At 42.0% G+C, this 19771-nt stretch overlaps 1 protein-coding gene across 4 annotated transcripts in view; it reads right to left on the minus strand.

Moving 5' to 3' along the window:
• Positions 1 to 274: 274 nt before the first annotated feature.
• Positions 275 to 19771, minus strand: part of ZC3H12C (zinc finger CCCH-type containing 12C) — a 41075-nt gene continuing 21578 nt past the window's right edge. For all 4 annotated transcript variants that reach the window (XM_085216238.1, XM_085216240.1, XM_085216241.1 and 1 more), the window contains exons 3-6: positions 11362 to 11501; positions 8753 to 8987; positions 8052 to 8158; positions 275 to 6885 (exon numbers count right to left, since the gene is read on the minus strand). In XM_085216238.1, coding sequence (XP_085072364.1) covers positions 5489 to 6885; positions 8052 to 8158; positions 8753 to 8987; positions 11362 to 11501 — 1879 coding nt within the window. In that variant the 3' untranslated portion in view covers positions 275 to 5488. The remainder of the gene's footprint in view (positions 6886 to 8051; positions 8159 to 8752; positions 8988 to 11361; positions 11502 to 19771) is intronic.

The following is a 19771-nucleotide window of genomic DNA, read 5'->3' on the forward strand; positions in this document are numbered from 1 at the left end:
TCCAGATTCTGCTACCAATGACTGCCACAGAGCCCTAGCCCTCTCACCAAGAGAAAGGACTGGAAAGAGCCCACTAAATATGATTTACTGCCTTAAAAATGAACTTATGCTCTGTAATCACTGCATGTGTTTGAACCTCTCAGTTGTGGCACTGTTGGTTGAATTGACTCAACGGGAGCCATTGTGCAGTGCAGGTCAGGACACAGAGCTGCTATATGCTCTGCTGCCATCGATGCTGCTCTCAAAATTTGTATGTATGAAACAAAACAGCCCATCAGTGAGGAAAACAAATCTTTATTTTTTCTCTCTCTCTAAAAGCAGAATCCAGATACATGTTTTTGGAATGGTTTAGATGGTGGCTTTAAGATGCGAGTAGTCACATCACAGAAATGACATAGAACAACCAATGAAGGAACGAAGAGCATTTGACAATTGCTTTACCAATTAGTCCCGACACGACTCTTAACTAATGGCTTTGCCAGAACTGCCTTTAGAATTGTAGAAAACTTCACCTACTCAATACGAGCACAGAGATAATGAGGGAAAAGAAACTACTGAATGCAATTATTGCTGCCGTAGCTGTGTTTCTGTTTCCTTGCACGATGTTCCATAATGTGCTGGCACAACATTTCTTAAATACCAGAATAATTAAGAGTGTCGTTCACATAAATAAAAAGCAACCAACCAGCCAACCTAACCTTTTAAATCAGATTTCAGTGAAGAATAACAAAATAATTCATCCTACAAAAACAGAGGTTTGCCTTTAGAAGGCGTAGACTGTTACACCAGTGAAACAGTAAGGATGAATGTGCTGAGATGCCAATGAACAGATTTGGTTTCTGCATGCTTCCAGCTCCTCATGTGGCTATTAGATCTGAGAGGGGAAGAGAACTATTGCTGTTATTTCCCCTTTAGAGGTGCAAGGACAGAGTAACAATCAGTTCAAGCATAAGTTACGCCAAACCTTTAAGACCTGGAAATGGAAGGTGGAAAATGATTTACAGCATGCTCCTAACAACTCAGTGTATTCAACAATGCCTTTATAGACAGCTCCCTCACTGCCTTGTAACAAAGCAAACCCCAACACACAGACACCAGTATGATCCACACATGTAGAGACACTGCACGTGGGATCAGGCTACGAGATACCAGCTCCTGACGAAGCCTTAAGATACCTGTGACCATGGGCAATGCGCTATGGAACGTCCACACATAAAATCTGAATGTACCTCCCATTCCCCACCATGAGGCTAGCTGGAACAACCGCCTCACACAGATGCTTTTAACGCTGGTTACATGGTTAGTCTAAACAGTGTGCACATATATACTAAAATTCAGAGAAAATTCTCAAATCGTACCCCTTGATAATTTACAGAGTGTATAAAATGCATGACTTGATGCTTATAAAACCTCAACCCTTTTATAAAAACAAACAAATAAAAAACAACATAACAAGACCACAGGATTTTTTAAAGCTTAAAGCTTTAATCTGTTGTTATCTTCATTTCAGCAGCTTAAGCTCCTACACTAAATGATACACTCCTCCGTGGCCTTATAAAGCAAGGAATAAATTAGCAAGAGTCACACTGTAAATCAAAATAAATAATTTCTACATTACTTTTTATTAAAAAAACGGTCTCTTTAATTGCACAGTATTTTAAATTTTCAGTAGCAATGCAAAGTCAGTTGGGTATTTTCTAAATGCTCCAGACAGCAGGAAAGCATCGTACCACGCTGCAGCCAGCAGCACCAGCCTGGCCCCGACCCACACCCATCGCCTTGCCGTGGTGTCCGGGCCATGTGAGGTACTCTGTGTGCACAGACAGGTTTGGTACTCTGGGAGAAGCGCTCCCCATTTGCTGCCACTTTCCCAGAAGAAGATAGGACAATTCAACAAGAGTCCAAAGGCTGTGGGTGTCACCAGGCTGGCTCTCCTTTCTGGGGTGTTGCATGCACGCAGCACGCTTCTGGCTCTCCCCACAGCAGTTTTGCAGCGGAGGACCGAGTTATAGTTCAGACATAGCAGGGAAAACAGGGCTCCTGCAGGGACATGGTCTTACCTCCAGCGCATTAGCAGTAGTTGGCAAGCAAGGGTAAGGTATTGAAAAAAGAAATATTTAAAGGTGTTTGTAAAAAGACATCATAGCAATTAATACCGCCACATCCCGGGCACCCCGAGCTCAAAGTCAGGTGCCCACAGGATGCATTTAAGAACTCTAAATACTGACAACACCCCTTGTATAAAGAACAGCGATGCAGACACCTGACGTCGATGTGCACCCAAACACGGTGCATCTGCACACTGTTACAAGGGAGCTCTGGTGGCTCAGCTCCCGCTTGCACACACAGCTTCTGCGAAGCAGCCCAACGGCTCTCGACGCCGAACGAAGGGAAGTGGTGGGACAGGGCTAAACTGAAGGTTCTCCTCTGTAACTGCAGTGCTTGCAGTGAAGACAATATTGACGAGATACCCCTTACCATTTAAGTCCAGCAATTTGCATCAGTGCAATTCCGTTGCCAGAAGTACCACCTGCCCAGTACCACTTCTCCCCACATACTGCTGGTACTGCCCCCTATACAGATCGGTCTCCCCCTCTTCCTCCAAGACTCACAACTACAACAAAGGAAGAACCAAGCCCTACCGTTTGTCCACCATTCATTTTGTTTACCCAACGTAAGAGTGTCTAAAGGGAACCAACACATCATTGCACAACATCAACAATCACCACATAACTCCTGTTCTTACACTTTCAAAGTGTTTTTAGTGCTTCGGCACCAAGCACAGAACGTACAATGGGAATTTTCTACCAACCACCACACTCGCAGGGGTTCAGTGCTGCATTAACATCTGTGGAGGCATCGAGATCTGGGCACCACAACGTGTCTCCAGTTGGCTTCAGCAGTACGATGTGAAGCCTGGAAGCCAGAAAGCCCCGGGCACACAGCACAGAGTGTTCTGATGTTCATGGGATAGGGAAGATGAAACGCCTCTACTACAAACACACGTTCCTGTTCGTGTTCAAGGAATTCAGCTTTTGGCAGAAGCGAATCCCTACATAATAAATAAACGTAGAAACTCATTAAAAACACAGGTATAATAGCTGCATTGTTAAAACAGCTGCATCTACACTATGGTGTAGTACTGAAGTGTAATTCCATTCAAAAAAATCTTAGGTGCACAACCCAGATGAGACCCACCGACCTCTCCAAACCTCTCCAAACCTCAGCATCAGCACTACGTCAGCCCCTACGCTCCAGCAATGCCTGCAGACAGCCACCAACCAAAGCGAGGGGAAGGCTACAGCCACACAGACGGCTCCTGCGCCGTCCCACGGACAGGCAAATGCAGATCCCACAGCAAATCAGCAGTAAGAGCCGTCTGGAGCACTACTTCCTGAAATAGTTTGCTGAACACGGTTCAGATTATTGGATATGTCTATAAGCACAATGCTCTTTAGAAGCATTTACTGTATACCCAAATCCTACTCGCTGCAACACACGGTGTCGCACGAGTAGTGAAAATGTCTTCGTATTCAAAGGTGCTTGGACATTATTTTCAGGCAGCATTTTACCTTTATTTTAGTGAGTTCGCATTATGAATATTTTAGGAGGAAGAAGATGCCAATAGTTTCTTTATTTTCTTTCTTTTTTTTTTTTAAATATGTGAAATTGAGACAGACACCTGAACAAATAACTATTTTTACTCGCCTAAATCTATTCTACGTCTGAAATCTCTAGTTTTTCAATAAGAGATAAAATGTTGCCCAAAAGCCTGTAGTCATACGTTTGTGTTTCTACTAAATCTACAAATCAAAATAGTTCTCAGTTAAAAAGATACAATTTGTATCAACAGTAAAAGGTACTTTCTGGTTCTTCAGGGCCTTTACATTCCAGCAAGTGTACTAAAATGATCAGCAGTAATAGTGTAAACTAGTGGTTTGTTAACACTGAAAAAATGTTACAATGGATGGAAACCTAAAACTGTAGGCAACTGACTATGTCATGTAAGTACAACCGACATCAATTGCAAAATCTATTTCTATTTTATATATATAGATGTGTATATATATATAAAAGCTTAGAGGTGCTAGTAAAACCCATGACTTAAAACCAGAAATATCCCTTACTAGTACTAGAGCAGACTCACTCGGTCTGCTGCTAAGACTACACTACCTGTGGCAAGAATTGGCCCCCGCGGCGCAGCAGGCCAGGAACTAACGCCAGGAACACACACAGCCCCTTCTCTCCCAACCCTCCCTCCCATCTGCAACAGAAAGACAAAAAGTTTAACTTATTCTTTTGAGCTACAATATCGTCACCATAGTGCAGTTAATAAATGTTGCATATCCTCAACACACAAACCCTTTGCAGGCCAGCCTTGATAAATAACAAGTAAAATCAAACAGTGTCTTAAATACAAAACTTGCATTGAGATAATTAAATTCATTTAAAAACAGGTAAATATTTTATGAAAAGCGTATTTTATCCGGTACACTTGTGCAGCAATACAAAGAAAAACACATGAAACATCTAAACAGAACCCTAGGAAGTCAGGCCCCTTTCTACTGACCAGGAACAGCACGTGGGGATGGAAGCAAGGCGGCCTGTTTCTTGGAGGTACCGAGTGTTGGCAGTTTCTGCTGGGCTCAAAGGAGGCTGCAAATTCTCAGCACCTTTGAAAACCAAGCAATAAGGCTTTCACCTTAGCCATAAATTAGTAAAAAAAAAAAAGAAGGAAAAAAAAAACCTATTTTTCCTCTGATTGCATTTGATCTTACCAATCAACTGCATCAACAGAACATGTAACTATTTAAACAAAATAAAGGAAGCAATGAAAAGTGCCATGCTATAAATTACTAATATAAGGTTACCCATCTCACCATTTGTGGTAACTCAATTATCTGTTTAAAAAATAAAGTCAGTGCTGTAGTAAATCTTTGTCTCCTATAAATAGGTTATAGCACACACACAAAAAAGCCCACAAACAAATAAACAAACAAACACGGTGTTGTAAAAAGTTCAAAAACTTGGCTTGAAAATTGTCTGCTGGAAGTAGCAAAATCCTCTCTCTGCAGGTTGTTTTAACACCATGCAGGACGAACATCCAGCAAGTTAAAAAACAAATCCCAAAATCGCAACAACATGTAACAAGGATAGAAAGTGCTGCATATAAACCCCTGATGCACCAAAGATTATAACCAGAGACCACAGATTTTTGTATATATATATCTCTATATATTAATTTAAACTGGAGCTTTCTCCAGACATGAAAATAGCCTTTAAAAAATTTTCAAACTAGAACACAAAACGTATCAGGTACTCCGATGCATGGGGCTATACATACAGACTCCGTATTACAGTATTTCACATAAATGGATTACTATATAACCTCCTTGCTGAGAAGGAGATCCCAAATGCTATTGTAGCAAACCTCCCTCAGCGTTAGAGCTGAGCTGAAAACTACTGGACACCACAAAGATGCATCATCTCAATAACCTAGCTGAGATTTCTCCACTAAGATGGCTGCGGCGAGCTGCTGAGCGTCTGTCACGTGAGGGTTCTTTTTCATGACAATCCTCACAAGATCAGGGGGGAAGATGTTGCACAGGTTGATGTACACCTTCTCCCTGGTGTCTTGGTGCCTCGGGGGGTCTTGAGGGATTCCACAGTACGGTACACGCCATGTCTGGTCCTGCTGCTCCGGTAAGCTTTGGAAAGCAAACTGCTCGTAACACGGCTGTGTGGGGTTACTGGGCAGAGAGTAGGTCTGACGGTAGCCGTACGCATCCATCCCGTAGCCCTGCCTGTCCCAGCTTCCAAGCCCATCTTGGCCAGCAAAAGGCTTTCTGTGTCTCAACGGAGAATTATCGTACAAACGTGAGTCTGAAATGCTATCTATCCTCGTGGACACAAGGGCTCTCCCCATGTGCATGGTCTTTGAGTGCGACGAACTCTGAGACGCAGAGTAGTCATTTGGACAACTAGAACGAGCACCGATGCTTGGATGCTGGAAATGCACAGCCATATACGGAATTGGAGGTTTGTGGTGATGCTTTGGTTCTTCGTGACTATAACTTTGCACTCGTGTTAGAGGCTCGTGGTAGCTCTGTAGGAATGGCTGAGAGTTAAGGCGGCCATGCGGGTGCATATGTTGGCACTTCAAGTTCTCCTCCAGCTGTGGGTCAGGTGAGCTCATGTACGAGCGATCGCTGTAACCCACATAGGAATCACTGCTGCCACAACTAACGCTCCCTTCACTACTGCAGTCAGAAGCTACAGAGCTAATCCTGTAATCTGTGTCCAAGGAGAAGCGCCTTTCAGGACTGCGTGGACCAGATATACTCAGACTTGGATATGCATTCAGCATAGAGTAATACCCTACATCTACCGGAGACTCGCATTTTGGATACTGGTCGTAAGGCATTGGTGTTCCGTGATTTTTGGTTGCCATCATCACTGTAGGATACTGTCCCTGTGGTCTTTGATCCTGAGGTGGAAAATGAACTCCAGATGGAAGGCCGTTGGTTAAAGGTGCAGTACTTTGGGGTTTTGCAGCAGAGGAACTTGGTATACTAACTAACGAAGGTACAGACCTGGTTTCTAATTTGTTTTTGGTGGGAAGCTTTTCCTCCAAGTCTTGATAGACTTGAGTTCTTATACTAGGATCCGACTGTCTCTTCGGAGTGGCACGCTTAAGCTCAGAAGTGCCATCATTCTTAGTGCTACAGGGAACACTATTGCTTTTTACCAGTCCTCCTTCACTTGTAGTTTTGGCAGCTGTACTTCTAGACATGGCACGAAGTTCATCAGCTACAGATCGCTGAGGCTGATTTCCCCTTTCTGGATGATAGTATTTGCATTTGTGTCCATAGGTACATTTCTTCCCTGTCAAGACAAATATAATGAGATTTAAAAAAATATCAGCAAGAAAAAAACAAGAAACAAAAAGTCTGAATCATGAAACAACGGAAATGCTTCTCATTTAAAGTTTTACTCACAACTTGAAAGACTGATCAGAGGGCACCTTCCCTAAGAAGACGTGTTGAGAGAGTTGGAGCCATTCAGCCTGGAGAAGACTCCAGTGAATATTATAGCAGCCATCCAGTACCTAAAGGGGCCTACAAGAAGTCTGGGGAAGGACTTTTTACAAGGACATGCAGTGACAGGACAAGGGATAACAGCTTTAAATTGAAAGAGGGTAGATTTTGGTTAGATGTTAGGAAGACATGCTTCACTGTGCCAGCAGTGAGGCACTGGAGCAGGCTGCCCAGGGAAGCTATGTATGGTCTATCCCTGGTGTTCAAGGCCAGGCTGGACAGGGCTTTCAGTAACGTATAGTGGGAAGTGTCCCCACTTATAGCAGGGGGTTGGAACCAGATGATCTTTAAGGTCCCTTCCAACCCAAATCATTCTCTGGTTCTATGATTCTATGAAGATCTTGCAAATGGTTTTGTGTGATGCAGGGTGAGATTTAAGATCTCCTTTCTTGTACTATGGGTAAAAGAGGCAGTGGTAGTGCTCTGCAGCAACTGCTTCAGAACACAGACCAACACTACCAGACACATTTTGAGCTGAACACGTCACCAGTGTATATGCAGGCACTTGGTGTACTGTGCTAAGAAGATATACAAGTGGGAAACTTAATGTGAATGTTATGGAGCCATAAAAGCAGTAGACGTTCAGCTCAGTTAAGATGGCCAGCAGCTGAACTTGAGGAACCTCAATCCATTATCTGGCCAAAAGTCCATTACAAAATAGCTTTCCAGAGCCTGAAGAATCCAGGTGTTGTTTTAGATCTCTCTCTACCAAAGACTGATGAATAGCTCCTTTAGTTCAACTGGTAGATAGAAATGCTCTTTAACCAGCACATTAAAAAAATCCCTTCAGCCTGCAATAACTCCAGTGCTCATCATTTCAAACATTCTCAGGATAAGACAATAATGTAAAAACCTCCATCTAAAAGTTTTAATTCTGGCAGCATTAAAATAAAGCAGGGGCTGAGTCACCAGTTCCAGCAGTACAGAAAGCTGATGAGTAGAAAATCAAATTACCATACGGACACGGCTGCTTCTTATGTTCTGGCACAATAGGCTTCTTCCTAAGAAAATTATCCAGACTTGGGCCATGGCGGCCAAGAGGATCATCAGGAGGCATAAATCTATAAAGCAACAAAAAGAAGTATTACAGAAGCAAATGCCTTTTCACATTCCTCCTGCAATAAACAAGAACCTCCTGATGCTATAGCCTGCCATGCTAACATCTTTATGTTTGGGTACTCTGAGAGCTGTTTTCTTGCAGCTTTTGATGTCACTGTACCACAGCTGCACAAGATCGACTTTCTGCTGCAGCACTGCCTATCCCACAACAAAAAGCCACCAACAGTAACTGTAAGTGGGTCCATCCCAAACTGGGCTGCTCTATGACTTCATGGTTTTGGAGCCATAGGTTCTCAAAACTGCTGGCTCAGTACATCAGAAGAATTTAAGTATGACACATTAGCACACATAAAATACAGCATACACTTTGGTATACACTAGAAGAGGCAAACAATTTTACAGTGAAAATATAAAAACATTGCTACAAAAAAGCAAAGAAGCAGAGTTCAAGTACTTTTACTCACAATACCAAAAACATGACTAACTATTCCTTTTGTTTTCTTACATGTACTTAATGATTTTGGTGGAAGATAACAAATTCATACAAATCTTCAAACTGTTATTTTAGAGGCACATACAAGGATAAAATGACTTACTTGTCATTAACAAACGAATACATTAGCAAGCGTTCATCTATGAACTTCTTCCACTCAGGCTTTTCATTTGCTAGATCCCTGTAGTTATCATTAGACACAATGATGCCATCTGACTCAAAGGCCAACTTCACTATAAATCGGTCATCGTAGCACACCACCCTTCTCCCTTGCACTCGGCGGGACGGTGTGAATACAAGAATCTTCTCTTTCTCTAATTTACGCAAGATTTCCTGATCTACAAAGAAAAAGAATCAAAAGTTGAAGAAGAAATAAAATGAAAATGTATTTGTCTTATCTCCAAAGACGTTAGATTTTAGGAAGCATTTATAACCATGTCTTAAAAGGTTATATTCCAGCAGAAGGAGTCTGATGTGTGATACTCGAAGTTACAGTCAGCAGCCAACTGACAATACTCAAAAGAATACAAACACAACACCCACAACAAATCGAAACACGGAGTGACTACTAACAGTACCCACAAGGATTAGAAAACCTGCATTCTTTATAAACACTCAGGCTTTACCTAAACTTAAAACATCTCCTAAGAAGGCTTAAGATGTCATTTTGTGCTAAGCACTGGGGCATCCCCACCTTGGGTCACTTGTACTGGCTACCAGTCTCCTCACAGCAGACAAGCTATGGAAGAAAAATGCTATGAAAGAAAAATAAACAGAAAGCTAGGCAACTCCTAAAACTGCAGAAGACACACACTCTTTATGAGTCATGGCTCTTAACAATGATTTAGATCTCAAATAACAATTGTGCAGTGAAAGAAACCTGACAGGGAAAATGTTCCATACTGAAAAAAAAGTCTCCAACAGGAAGAAATACAGCATTAATATTACAAATAAGCAATATATATTTCAGGCCAACATTATCTGCTCACTAGAAAAGCCACAAGATTAAAATGATGTCCAGTCTTTCTGCAGTCGTTTTTCCCCCATGCAGCAAATGATATGTAAGAGTCTAAAGGATGGCAATTTTTTCCCCATTAAGAAAGAACAAAATATCTGTCACGTCTAGATAAATGGCAGGTAGTAATAAGAAAAATGCAGCTGTTGTTTAGACCAAGAAGCTCCTCACAAATATGGGCAGCGTAAAGCCATTCCCACATCAGTCATTTCAGACTTTGACAAAATTCCAGGTGGTCACATGTTTCAGTATCTCTGGAAATGGAGTGTCAGCACAGTGTGCTTCTGCAGGCTGGCAGCAAGCAGGCACCCTGCATCCTGCTAAGAAAGCTGAAGAACTCCTGCTTCGCAGCAGAGACGAAGGAAAATACATGATTCTGTGATTCTTCTTTGATTTGCCTCCCATTTACCAGCTCCCTGACGACACACAGCAAATTCATTTTCCATTGGTAGAAAAATAGTCGACCCTAAGAATTTCTGCTTTCTCAAAACTCCTTTTTGGGATTCTAGTCCTAGCCACAGCTCTAGCAAATGCTACATTTCAACTCTAAGTATTATATATATATATAAGTATATATAAGTATATAAGTATATATGTAAGTATATAATTACATAAGTATATATATAAAAATATCCTTATTACTTAGCCAATGCTCTTCTCATACCTCAAACACTAATATAGTGAAATGACCTGACCAAGACCAGCTCAAGCCTTGAGACAGGTTAATCCATCTTCTTTCTCAGGTTATGGCTTTCTTTATTGCCTTTGCAATAGGCTATATCAAATGTTTACCAAAGTATATGTTCTCTTTCAAGGGAAAGACCCCACACTACCTGTGATGAGGGCTAACAATACCTTTCCAAATCCATTTTTCGCCTGAACAAGGTATGTTCTAGTAACAAGCAAGCAAATGAAATGAAGCACTGGAAAAGTCTTTCTAGATATTCAGAAATGCACGTGGAAATCAAAACGTGGATTCCATATTCTTTAAGTAGCCATCACTACTATTCTCATAAGCTTCCCTTCCTTTAAAGGTAGCTTTAAAGGCATGCTTAAAAAGTTAAAAAATAATAATAATAAAAAAAAAAATTCTGATTCTCCTCTGTTTCAACTTCACAGCAGCAGGAAGACAACCCCCCAGTCTTCATAGGGAATCAAGAAGCTGGATAAAGAAACAACTGCATCTACATCAAACTGTTTGGAGGGTAAACACATTCAAAGTGAAAAAAATAAATAAATCAGCAGGCTTCTCACTCGTTAACAGTAATGTTCCAAATGGGAACTGTTCCACTCTGCCGGGATCATTCGCTTTGCTCCCAGTGCAGGGCAGTGACTCACTGCAGGTGACTGCAGACAGGGCAGGCTGGCAGACTCTGCTCACCACAAGAAAGATCATTCCGTGAATCACAGCCTTCAAACCTCTTTGCTGCCAAGGCTACACGGGCGTAACAGATTTAAAAATGGCAATTACGTCCCTGAAGACATCAGGAGCAGCATTAAAGAAAAATTTAGAAGGCGAACAGAGAAAGAAGATGTGGAGAGGGCACTACTTTGCCCTTTTCTTTCCTGAAGACTGCAATGAAGTTGGTGCACCAAAGATACCTTTTATTGCAGTCTTACATTTCTAACAATTTGCCCAGTAGCACTCACATTGAACAAAGCATCCCATAAGCCAGTGAAGGCAGAGCAGAGCTTACCCGTGATAAGGGCATCAGGTCTTGACTGTTCTTTCCTCCACGCTGGCACGAACACGGTAACATCTTTGTGGCCTCTTTCCAAAAACCAATCTACTGCCAATTTGATTCCTCGACAGGAAAAGACTTCTTTGTTCCCATGGCTGAAACACACATTAAATTTCCTTATTATATGACTTTGCTTTTCTCTGAGTGCACACGGAACACAGTGAAGCACACATCTCCCACCCAATGTCACATTATCCACGTGCTCCGGAGTTTCTTAAGGCAAGCAGGGGTCAGTCTGAGCTCTGATCAAATACTGCCATCAATTGTATGGCATGGGAGAAGGATAGTGAATCTGCAGAGTACTGTCTGCATCTCTTTGCAGACTGGCGAATAAGGAAAAACATAAGCAGAGTGTTAAAAATCCTCACAGCCCAACCAAAAATCTGGCATATAACAGCCATCATGGAGACTTGATATGGGACAGCTGAAATGCCGACATGGAAAAGTGCAAATTTCTTAGGAAATGCTGGCAACAAATAGTGAGCCCTGAGGGCATGGTGGCAGAGCCCAGCAGGAGCTTCCCTTAAGCTCAGACAGAGGAGAAGGATTCCAAAACCAGGCACTCTACAGCACAGCTCAGGCAAACTGGAGACACTAAAAGAACAGTCAACAAAAGAAAACTAAGAATTTGCTTAGTACTGCACTTAGGAAGGTGAAATTAATTGTGTATTAAAAAACCATGGAGGCGAGCAAGTTCAGCAGAATATGATCAGACACAAGCAAAACAAAAGAAGTGCAGCCGTTGTGCAATAACTGTCTGAGGTAAAGTGAGAGATGTAATTATTTCATTTTCTAAAGGTAGGTGACGCCTCGTCTGACTTCCACATCCAATTTCAGGCACTGCAGAACATGAAACACACAGGAAAACTGGAAAAAATCCAAAGGAAAGCAAAATGAGACCTATGGGGAAACGCTGGAAAAAGTGCATTCAGTTAATCTAGGATAAACAAGCCTATGGAGGAACAAAACTGTCTTCAGCACATCGCATGTAATTAAAACAGAGCACATCTATCAGCCATTGGGCCCTCATGGTCCTGGGGAGGCTGCAGAGGTGGCTTTTGAGAGGACGGGCTGGGGCTGCCCCATGCTGCACACAGCTGGTTCCAGCCTTTTTTGCCTGCAATTCTACTTGGTAAGCAATTTCCCTGCCCTTATTTTGAGTTTTCTTGCTCTTGTTCCTCCTGTTTTTCCCCAGTCCCGCTGTGGGGTGGTGGTGAGCAAACAGCTGGGTGGGTGCTTGGCTCCCGGCCCCGGTCAGCCCACAGCAGTCCCACTGAGCAGTGATGGCAAAGTCAGCACAAAATGCATGAGAAACAGTTGAGCAATATGCTAGAAAAGGCTTTCTAACTGACTAATGGGACAATCTGCCTAGAAATTATTTGGAATCTCCTCAGTGGACATTTCTAAGTACAAGTCAGATGGCTCTGGTCCAGGTTCTGTCCCCATGCACACGAGGAGATCAGCAATTTCCACGAGGTCCCTCCCGAGCCCATAGCTCTGCACAGCAGAAGGGATACACAGGATGACAGCAAGCTGCTAATAGCAGAAGGGACACACAGGGTGACAGCAAGCCACTAGCTTTTGCCTCACTGACTTGCCATGTTCTGTATGAACACCTCCTCATCTGGCTTTTGAAAGGTAAGAGAATTCAACCACCAAGGAGTGATTTGTGAAAGGAACAATATGAATAGTGCTAGTCACCTAAAAGATCTTCCAGTAGCAAAGTTTGTAGGGAAATACAAACCCTAGAAAATTTAAAAACTTCTGCTTCTGTTTGTTTGGCAGAACCATTCTGGAGTACCTGCTGCTCCACCTCCCTAACATGCTGCACTGCCACATGTTTCTTGACAGTCTGAGGGAGCCTGAATAATGCTGCAATGGATGAGACAGCCCTGTAGTAGTGAGAAAAAAATAGAAGCTGTTTAGATCTTAAATGCCTGCAGAGGGTGAGCATGCATCTCTGGAGGCACACAAGGCCAGGTTGGATGGGGCCCTGGGCAACTTGATCTGGTGGGTGGCAGTCCTGCCCACAGCTGGAGGTTAGAAGTGGGTGAGCTTTAAGGACTGTCCAACCCAAGCCATGCTGTGATTCTGCTGTTCTTATGAGTCTACGAATTGAAAGACAAGGAGTTGTGGCTGACACATCTCACAAAGCACTGTCCTCAGCAGAGGCTGTGTTGGATGTCACAGACTCTGCACAAAATACCAAAAAAGAAAAAAAAAAAAAAAAAAAAAGAAGAAAAAAAAAAAAGAGAAAAACAAAACCGAAAGACCGCTACCACAATGTGGATTTAACCAAGTAATTGCATTATTTCCTTTTCCAGCAGTTCCACGACAGGACCTGGAAACGTGAGCTCTGTACTAAGACACTGCAGCTGCAGCAGACTGTAAGTCTGTGGGTTTTAGCTGGCACAGGGACAGTTACTTCTGCGGGGTGACGTGAAGTTTCCCCTCTGCATGCCACAGCTCCCTGGTGTAAGGCCTCCCCTGCAGAGCTGATACAAGAAGTTACTGCTCACACTATCAGCAGGCCATGTGCAACTGTACACACATTGCAATCCATTTTAAAACAGTTGGGAAGGGTTTGTTCCAGCTTCTAAATTCCAGTGAAATCATTGTACTGTTATTACTCTAAACAATTTCTCTGGTTTCCAATGAATAAAACCACGCTTCACTCCTTACAGAGAACAAGTGTTTTGTAAGAGTGTGTTTTAGTAACAGTATGAACAGTACATTTTTTCCCATAAATGTGAGAAATCATTTCTGGAATGAGATGCTGGCCTGAAAGAGATGAGAATTCTTTCTTGTTGCTTTCCATCCAGTTGGAATTCAAGCCACACTGCTCAAGGCACAGCAAGGGAAAGGCAGCTCAGCCTAACACAAAACATGAAAATCTTGCCACTCAGAACATCAATCTGGAATATACTTAAACTCTCATGAAGTATATTACAATGCAGACAAACTTTCAGGCACTGCTGAGTGGGATTTAAAGTTCACATAAATCTTCAGATTATTTCTGCCACTTTTCTGATCCGTGCCCATTCTAACATCGGAACTGATACAAAGTCCAATTTAAATTATTAGTGAGAAACTCTGAAAAACATCTGGTTAAAATTTGTTCTTTTATTTTGTGGTGATGCAAATTCAATGCTCTTCTTCTCTGATCTTTGTGCTTCATCAGCTTTATGATACATCATATGATGAAAGGACTGAAATCACGCTTCTTCCCCTGCCTTTCTTCCTTCTGGTCAGTTGTAAAGAACAGGAGAAATATTTGTACTTCATTTTTTTTCAATCTCTTCCCAAATATTACAAGCATATAGAGGCTCAGGGCAGTAAGGATGACAGTGGTAGCGAATCAGTGTGTTCTGCTTTGGTTCTGCATGCTGACTGACTGCATGTAAACCACTGCTTCAAGTTTAAGGAACATAAAGATATTTCTTAAGCATCTATTACTATTTCATACCCTTCATGGATGATTTTTTTGTTATATTTGGTCTCCTGATAGATGTAGCTTCACTTTTAAAAGGATAAAAAGTAGCAGTACAACCCTGAATGCTTCCTGAACAAAACCAGTCAAGCATTTTCTAGGCTAGTAGTTAGTAGAACAATGGTAAGATATCTGATGAAATCATTTTTATCTTCCCCATTTCCTTATTTGTCCCCACATTTGATTTTCAAGTGGTTAAATCGTTGAAAAGAGAGAAGTATGCTCCTAAAACACTGACTGCTAACAACAGTTGCAAGACTTCTCGTGTGTCCTCATGCAATATTCAAACCAAAATTTGGCTCTCAGATTGAAAGCTGCAGGATACGCACACACTAATGACATCAGAGCTGAAGGCAACACTAATGAGTGTTGCAATTCATCCACAAGCTTTTATCTAAGTGAAACCTGGACATGAGATACTTTGCAGGTAAAAGCATATTGACTAAAAACAGGAACAACAAAATGTAGATCAGTCCAGCAAACTTAGAGGACTACCAAACTATTTTCTTCCATCATGTAACAGCAGGACAGCAGTCCATAACAAGGAGAGAGCATTTCCATCCTGGCTCAGTGTCTTGTTAGGCTGGCAGACTGGTTTTGTATCTAATTTCAACCCTTCTCTAAAAAAATACCTCTTCGAAGTTCTACCAGATTCCTGCCCACAATAACTTGCCCCAAAGCACTTCTCAGCAACCCGGATCTTCTATCCATTCTGCATTTGCTCCTTATTTGTACAATGTGGTGCAGGTGTGATGTGGATAGAACAGTTTCCAAATGTGTTTTCCTTTCCATTAGACCATGACAAACGACTCCCATGTTTTGAGGTCTCTGAAGAGCTCTGGAGGCTGTAACACCACACAAAATGACACTACAGGGGGATGGAGGTGCTGCCACCAGCCCGACATGAGGGTATCTGATTGAACCAGAGTCATACATGCTGCAGCCAGACTTCAAAACGGGCAAAGAGAAGTTGCACTCAGAGCTGCCAGTAACAAGCTGCCAGCCACATGATCATTACTTGCTGGAAAAATATTTTTATCTATTGCTTGGAGTGGTTTCTCAAAATAATCTCAGAAACAAGGCAGACTATGGAGAAAACGCTGCTTAAGGCTACCGGTGAGACGGATGTCTGAATCCATCCATGTTCTTGTGTCTACTGAGCTCAGTCTGAGAAGAGGCTAAACTGTTAGTGCAATTATTTTAATAAGTCTGCAGTTTAATTGTTAGATAGAAATTACATCTGGCATAAAGGAGACAACTCAAATCATCCTTTGGTTGACAGTGTGCAGAGTCATTTCCAGCTGTGGAAAAACTAAGTAGACTGGTATCAGCAAAATTTTTACTATGGTCAAATGACCTGCATCATGACTAATACACATGGACAAGGCTCAGATTCCTAAATGGAGATGTCTAATGATTGATACCTGCCTATGGGTATCTCACACATCGTTTTGAGCAACACCAGCGCTGTCACAGTTGCCAGACTCGGATGTGCATTTCTGCCCCTGCTGAGCACCCGAACCATCTGGCTGGATAGATGGCTGGGAGTGAAAGCAGTAGGAAAACTGCAAAATGCCTTTGATAGAATCATAGAATCATTTGATTTGCAAGGGAACCTTAAATGTCACCTAACCTAACCCCCCTTCCATGAGCAGGGACATCTACAGCTCCATCAGGTGCTCAGAGCCCCATCCAGCCTGACCTGGAGTGTCACCAGGGACAGGGCATCCACCACCTTCTGGGAAACCTGTTCCTTTCTTAAGTGAAAGTCCCCTAAGTCAGTATCTTCCTCTCCCAAAGAAAAGTGCAATAGTTTTCTCAGGTTGCGTTGTCCTTTAGCAAGGATATACCTCCAATACAGGTCAAAGTTTTCCAAAAGGGCAAGCAGAAGTTCAGAGCCTACATAATCTTGGAATTCAAAAGGTGAATTTTTAAGACAAATCTAATTATTCAGAACAAAATTCTGCATTCCCACTAGCAAACCCAGACAGCATATGATCAAGATTTCAGTTATTTTTCCGATGTAATTCTGAAATTGTTTGAAAAAAATCTAATACAGCAAGTACAACCTCCAATTAATTGCAATTCAACGCTGTCTTCATGTTGCTGTCACTGTGAGCACAGCAAAGTTCAGACTTTCTTGTCTGTTTTTGTCACAAAGTTTTATGTAGGCTTACTTAAAGCGTTGAACTTCTTCCCATTAGCAAAGAAAGTGAAGGTACCCACAACAGCCAAGCAAAGCTAACAAATATGGGACAGAAGCACATGAACACTGTAGAGAAAAATTTCCAGTTGTTTTTGTAGCTAACAACTCTGTTCCTCATTCCTTACTTTTCTTAGCAAAAGCTTGACTTTGATTCCAGTAAAGAAAAGTATCACAGCAGTAACTAGTTTCAGGCAATTTTCAGAGTCCCAGCCTTATCCTTGAAAAAGAGAAGCAAGGAAAAAGGACAGTGCTGCAGCATATTTCTCTCTATTCAGAAGGAACTTTCTGAATCTCAGCAGTAAAGAAGTAAAGAAGGGGCAAAATAGAACCTCAAAGCCTTGTCTCAGTTGTCTCATGGAAGAACAGGACCTTCTCCCCTTCATTCTTGACTGCTGAGGCTCAGAAGAGGCAGCCTGGGATGCACAAAGAGCAGGTCTGGGAACACACTGAAGAACAGAGAGCAGACTCAGGGGTGAAGAGGTGGTGATTGGTATTTGCTAGATGGACAAAGATCACCTTTTGTCTTCTTCACTTACATAAACAGAAAGTGTAGGTTTGCTTAAAGTTCAAATGGGGATACAGAACTACTATGGATGGACATGTGTTACTTGTCTAATAGCTCACACCAAATAAGGCACCAAGTGCATTTTTATGTCAATGGAGAAATACTTTTCTCACCCTTGTGGACTAATGCTTTAAACCACCATTTTTCATTACAACATCATCAACTACACGCAAGAAGAACACTTCTGTAGTAGGATTAGATATATCCAGTTTTCTACAATGACAGTGTACGTCACTGCTCAGATACAGTATAAAAGAACCCAGGTTCCTACCACTCAGTCCAATCTCACCCCAGTTGTGCTAAATGTGTATCAAGAGTTCTACAGCTGCTCTAGGGGATTATCTCATCTCTGTTCAGTTCCAATTTTAAATTTAGATACATGTGCACACTAATCAGTCTCATCCCTTTAAAAGAAAATTAGCAGTTCTTTTTTAAAATAATAATTACAGTAAATGATATCAATTATTATGGTAAGGCAGCATCAAGAACTTGTCTTATGACAACATGAAGTAAGAATGTAGCTCAGTATACCCAGTCCAGCAAGAGCATACGAGAAAGCTCTCAGAAATCTCTCTTCGAAGATTAGCTATGGTCTTGCTTTTCCTGCTAGCAGCTCCAAAGTAGGCTAGTTGGCAATACCTTGGAAAGGCAAAGAGAAAGAAAAAGAAAAGACCATGCCAAGTCACAGAACTAAGGTTCTTGTAACAGTATCGCAGACATTTAGGTATGAACATTTGAATAAGATTGTCTGAACTGTGGGTGAATTCCTATGTCTTCCTCACTGCTCCAAACATTGTTCTTTTGCATATGGACGCTCAACTTATTTACTATTGCCTATTTTCTTGAAAGGAAGAGACTATCAAGCAGGTAAACAACTGGTTGCACAGATGATGTCAACAACAGGGATGCGTCTTTCATAAACACAAGATTGAACCTCCTTTGTAATGAAGGACTGATCTCTAGCTAACGATGTAATCCACTTGACAAAGCAAAGCAAACATATCTTTGTCATCTGGCTGAATGAAAACAGAGCAAAACTGTTTTTTATCATCTGGCTGGCCAGCACTGTAACGCACGAACAGCCCAGGAAGTTTCTAGAGTGCACTGATGACAACTTCTTGACTCTGGTGACTGAGGATCCAACATGACAACCTTGCTGTACCTAAAAATTACAAATAAGGAAGAACTGATCAGAACTGTGAAGGTCAGGGGCAGCCTTGGCTGCAGTGAACTGAGAGGTGGAGTTCAGGATTCTGAAAAGAAAGAGCAATGGAAAAAGCAGGATCACAATCTTGGACTTGAGGGCAGCAGACTTTACACTGTATAGAAGAATCTCATGGGATACGGCCCTGGAGGGAAGAGACAGGATACCTGGTCACAAAGGACACATAAAAGCTGAAGGTACTCAACTCTTTGTCTCAGTTTTTATTGGTAAAATTTGCCTTCAGGAATCCCAGGCCCAAGACCAAAGGAAAGGTCTGGAGCAAAGAAAACTTTTCCTCAGCAGAGGTTAAGGAACACTTCAACTGAACATTCCTAAGCTACTCGGCCCCAACAGGATGCATTCAGGAGTTCTGAGGGAGCTTGCTGATTACAAGCCCATTCTTGGAAACCTCTGGAAGGTCATAGTGAATGTGGATGTTCCAGAGGTCTGGAAGAGAGCTTCTGTTACCACTTCTATCATCAAGGAGAGAAACAAGGACAGTTCAGGCAATTTCATGCTGGTCAGCCTCACCTCGATCCCTGAAAAGGTGATGGAGCAAATCTTCCTGAAAGCCTTTTCCAAACATATTTAGTACAAGAAGGTGACTGAGATAGTCAAATGGAGCTATGAAGAGCAAATAATGCTTGACCAATTTCACAGCTTTCTATGATGAGATGTTTGTCTCAGTGGATTAGGAGAGCTGTGGATGCTGTTTATTTTGAGGTTTAAAAAATAAAGCTTTCGATACTGCCTCTGATAGCAGCCTCACCGATAAACTAATGGAATATGGGTGGCATAAATTGAGAGAGGCAGACTGAAACCTGGCTGAACTTCTGCACCCAAAGGGTTATGATTAGTAACATGAAGTCCTCTTGGAGGCCAGTCACTAGCAGTGTACCC

This window comes from Meleagris gallopavo, chromosome 1 (genome assembly GCF_905368555.1).
Source record: "Meleagris gallopavo chromosome 1, MGAL_WU_HG_1.1, whole genome shotgun sequence".
Classification (NCBI taxonomy): Eukaryota; Metazoa; Chordata; class Aves; order Galliformes; family Phasianidae; genus Meleagris; species Meleagris gallopavo.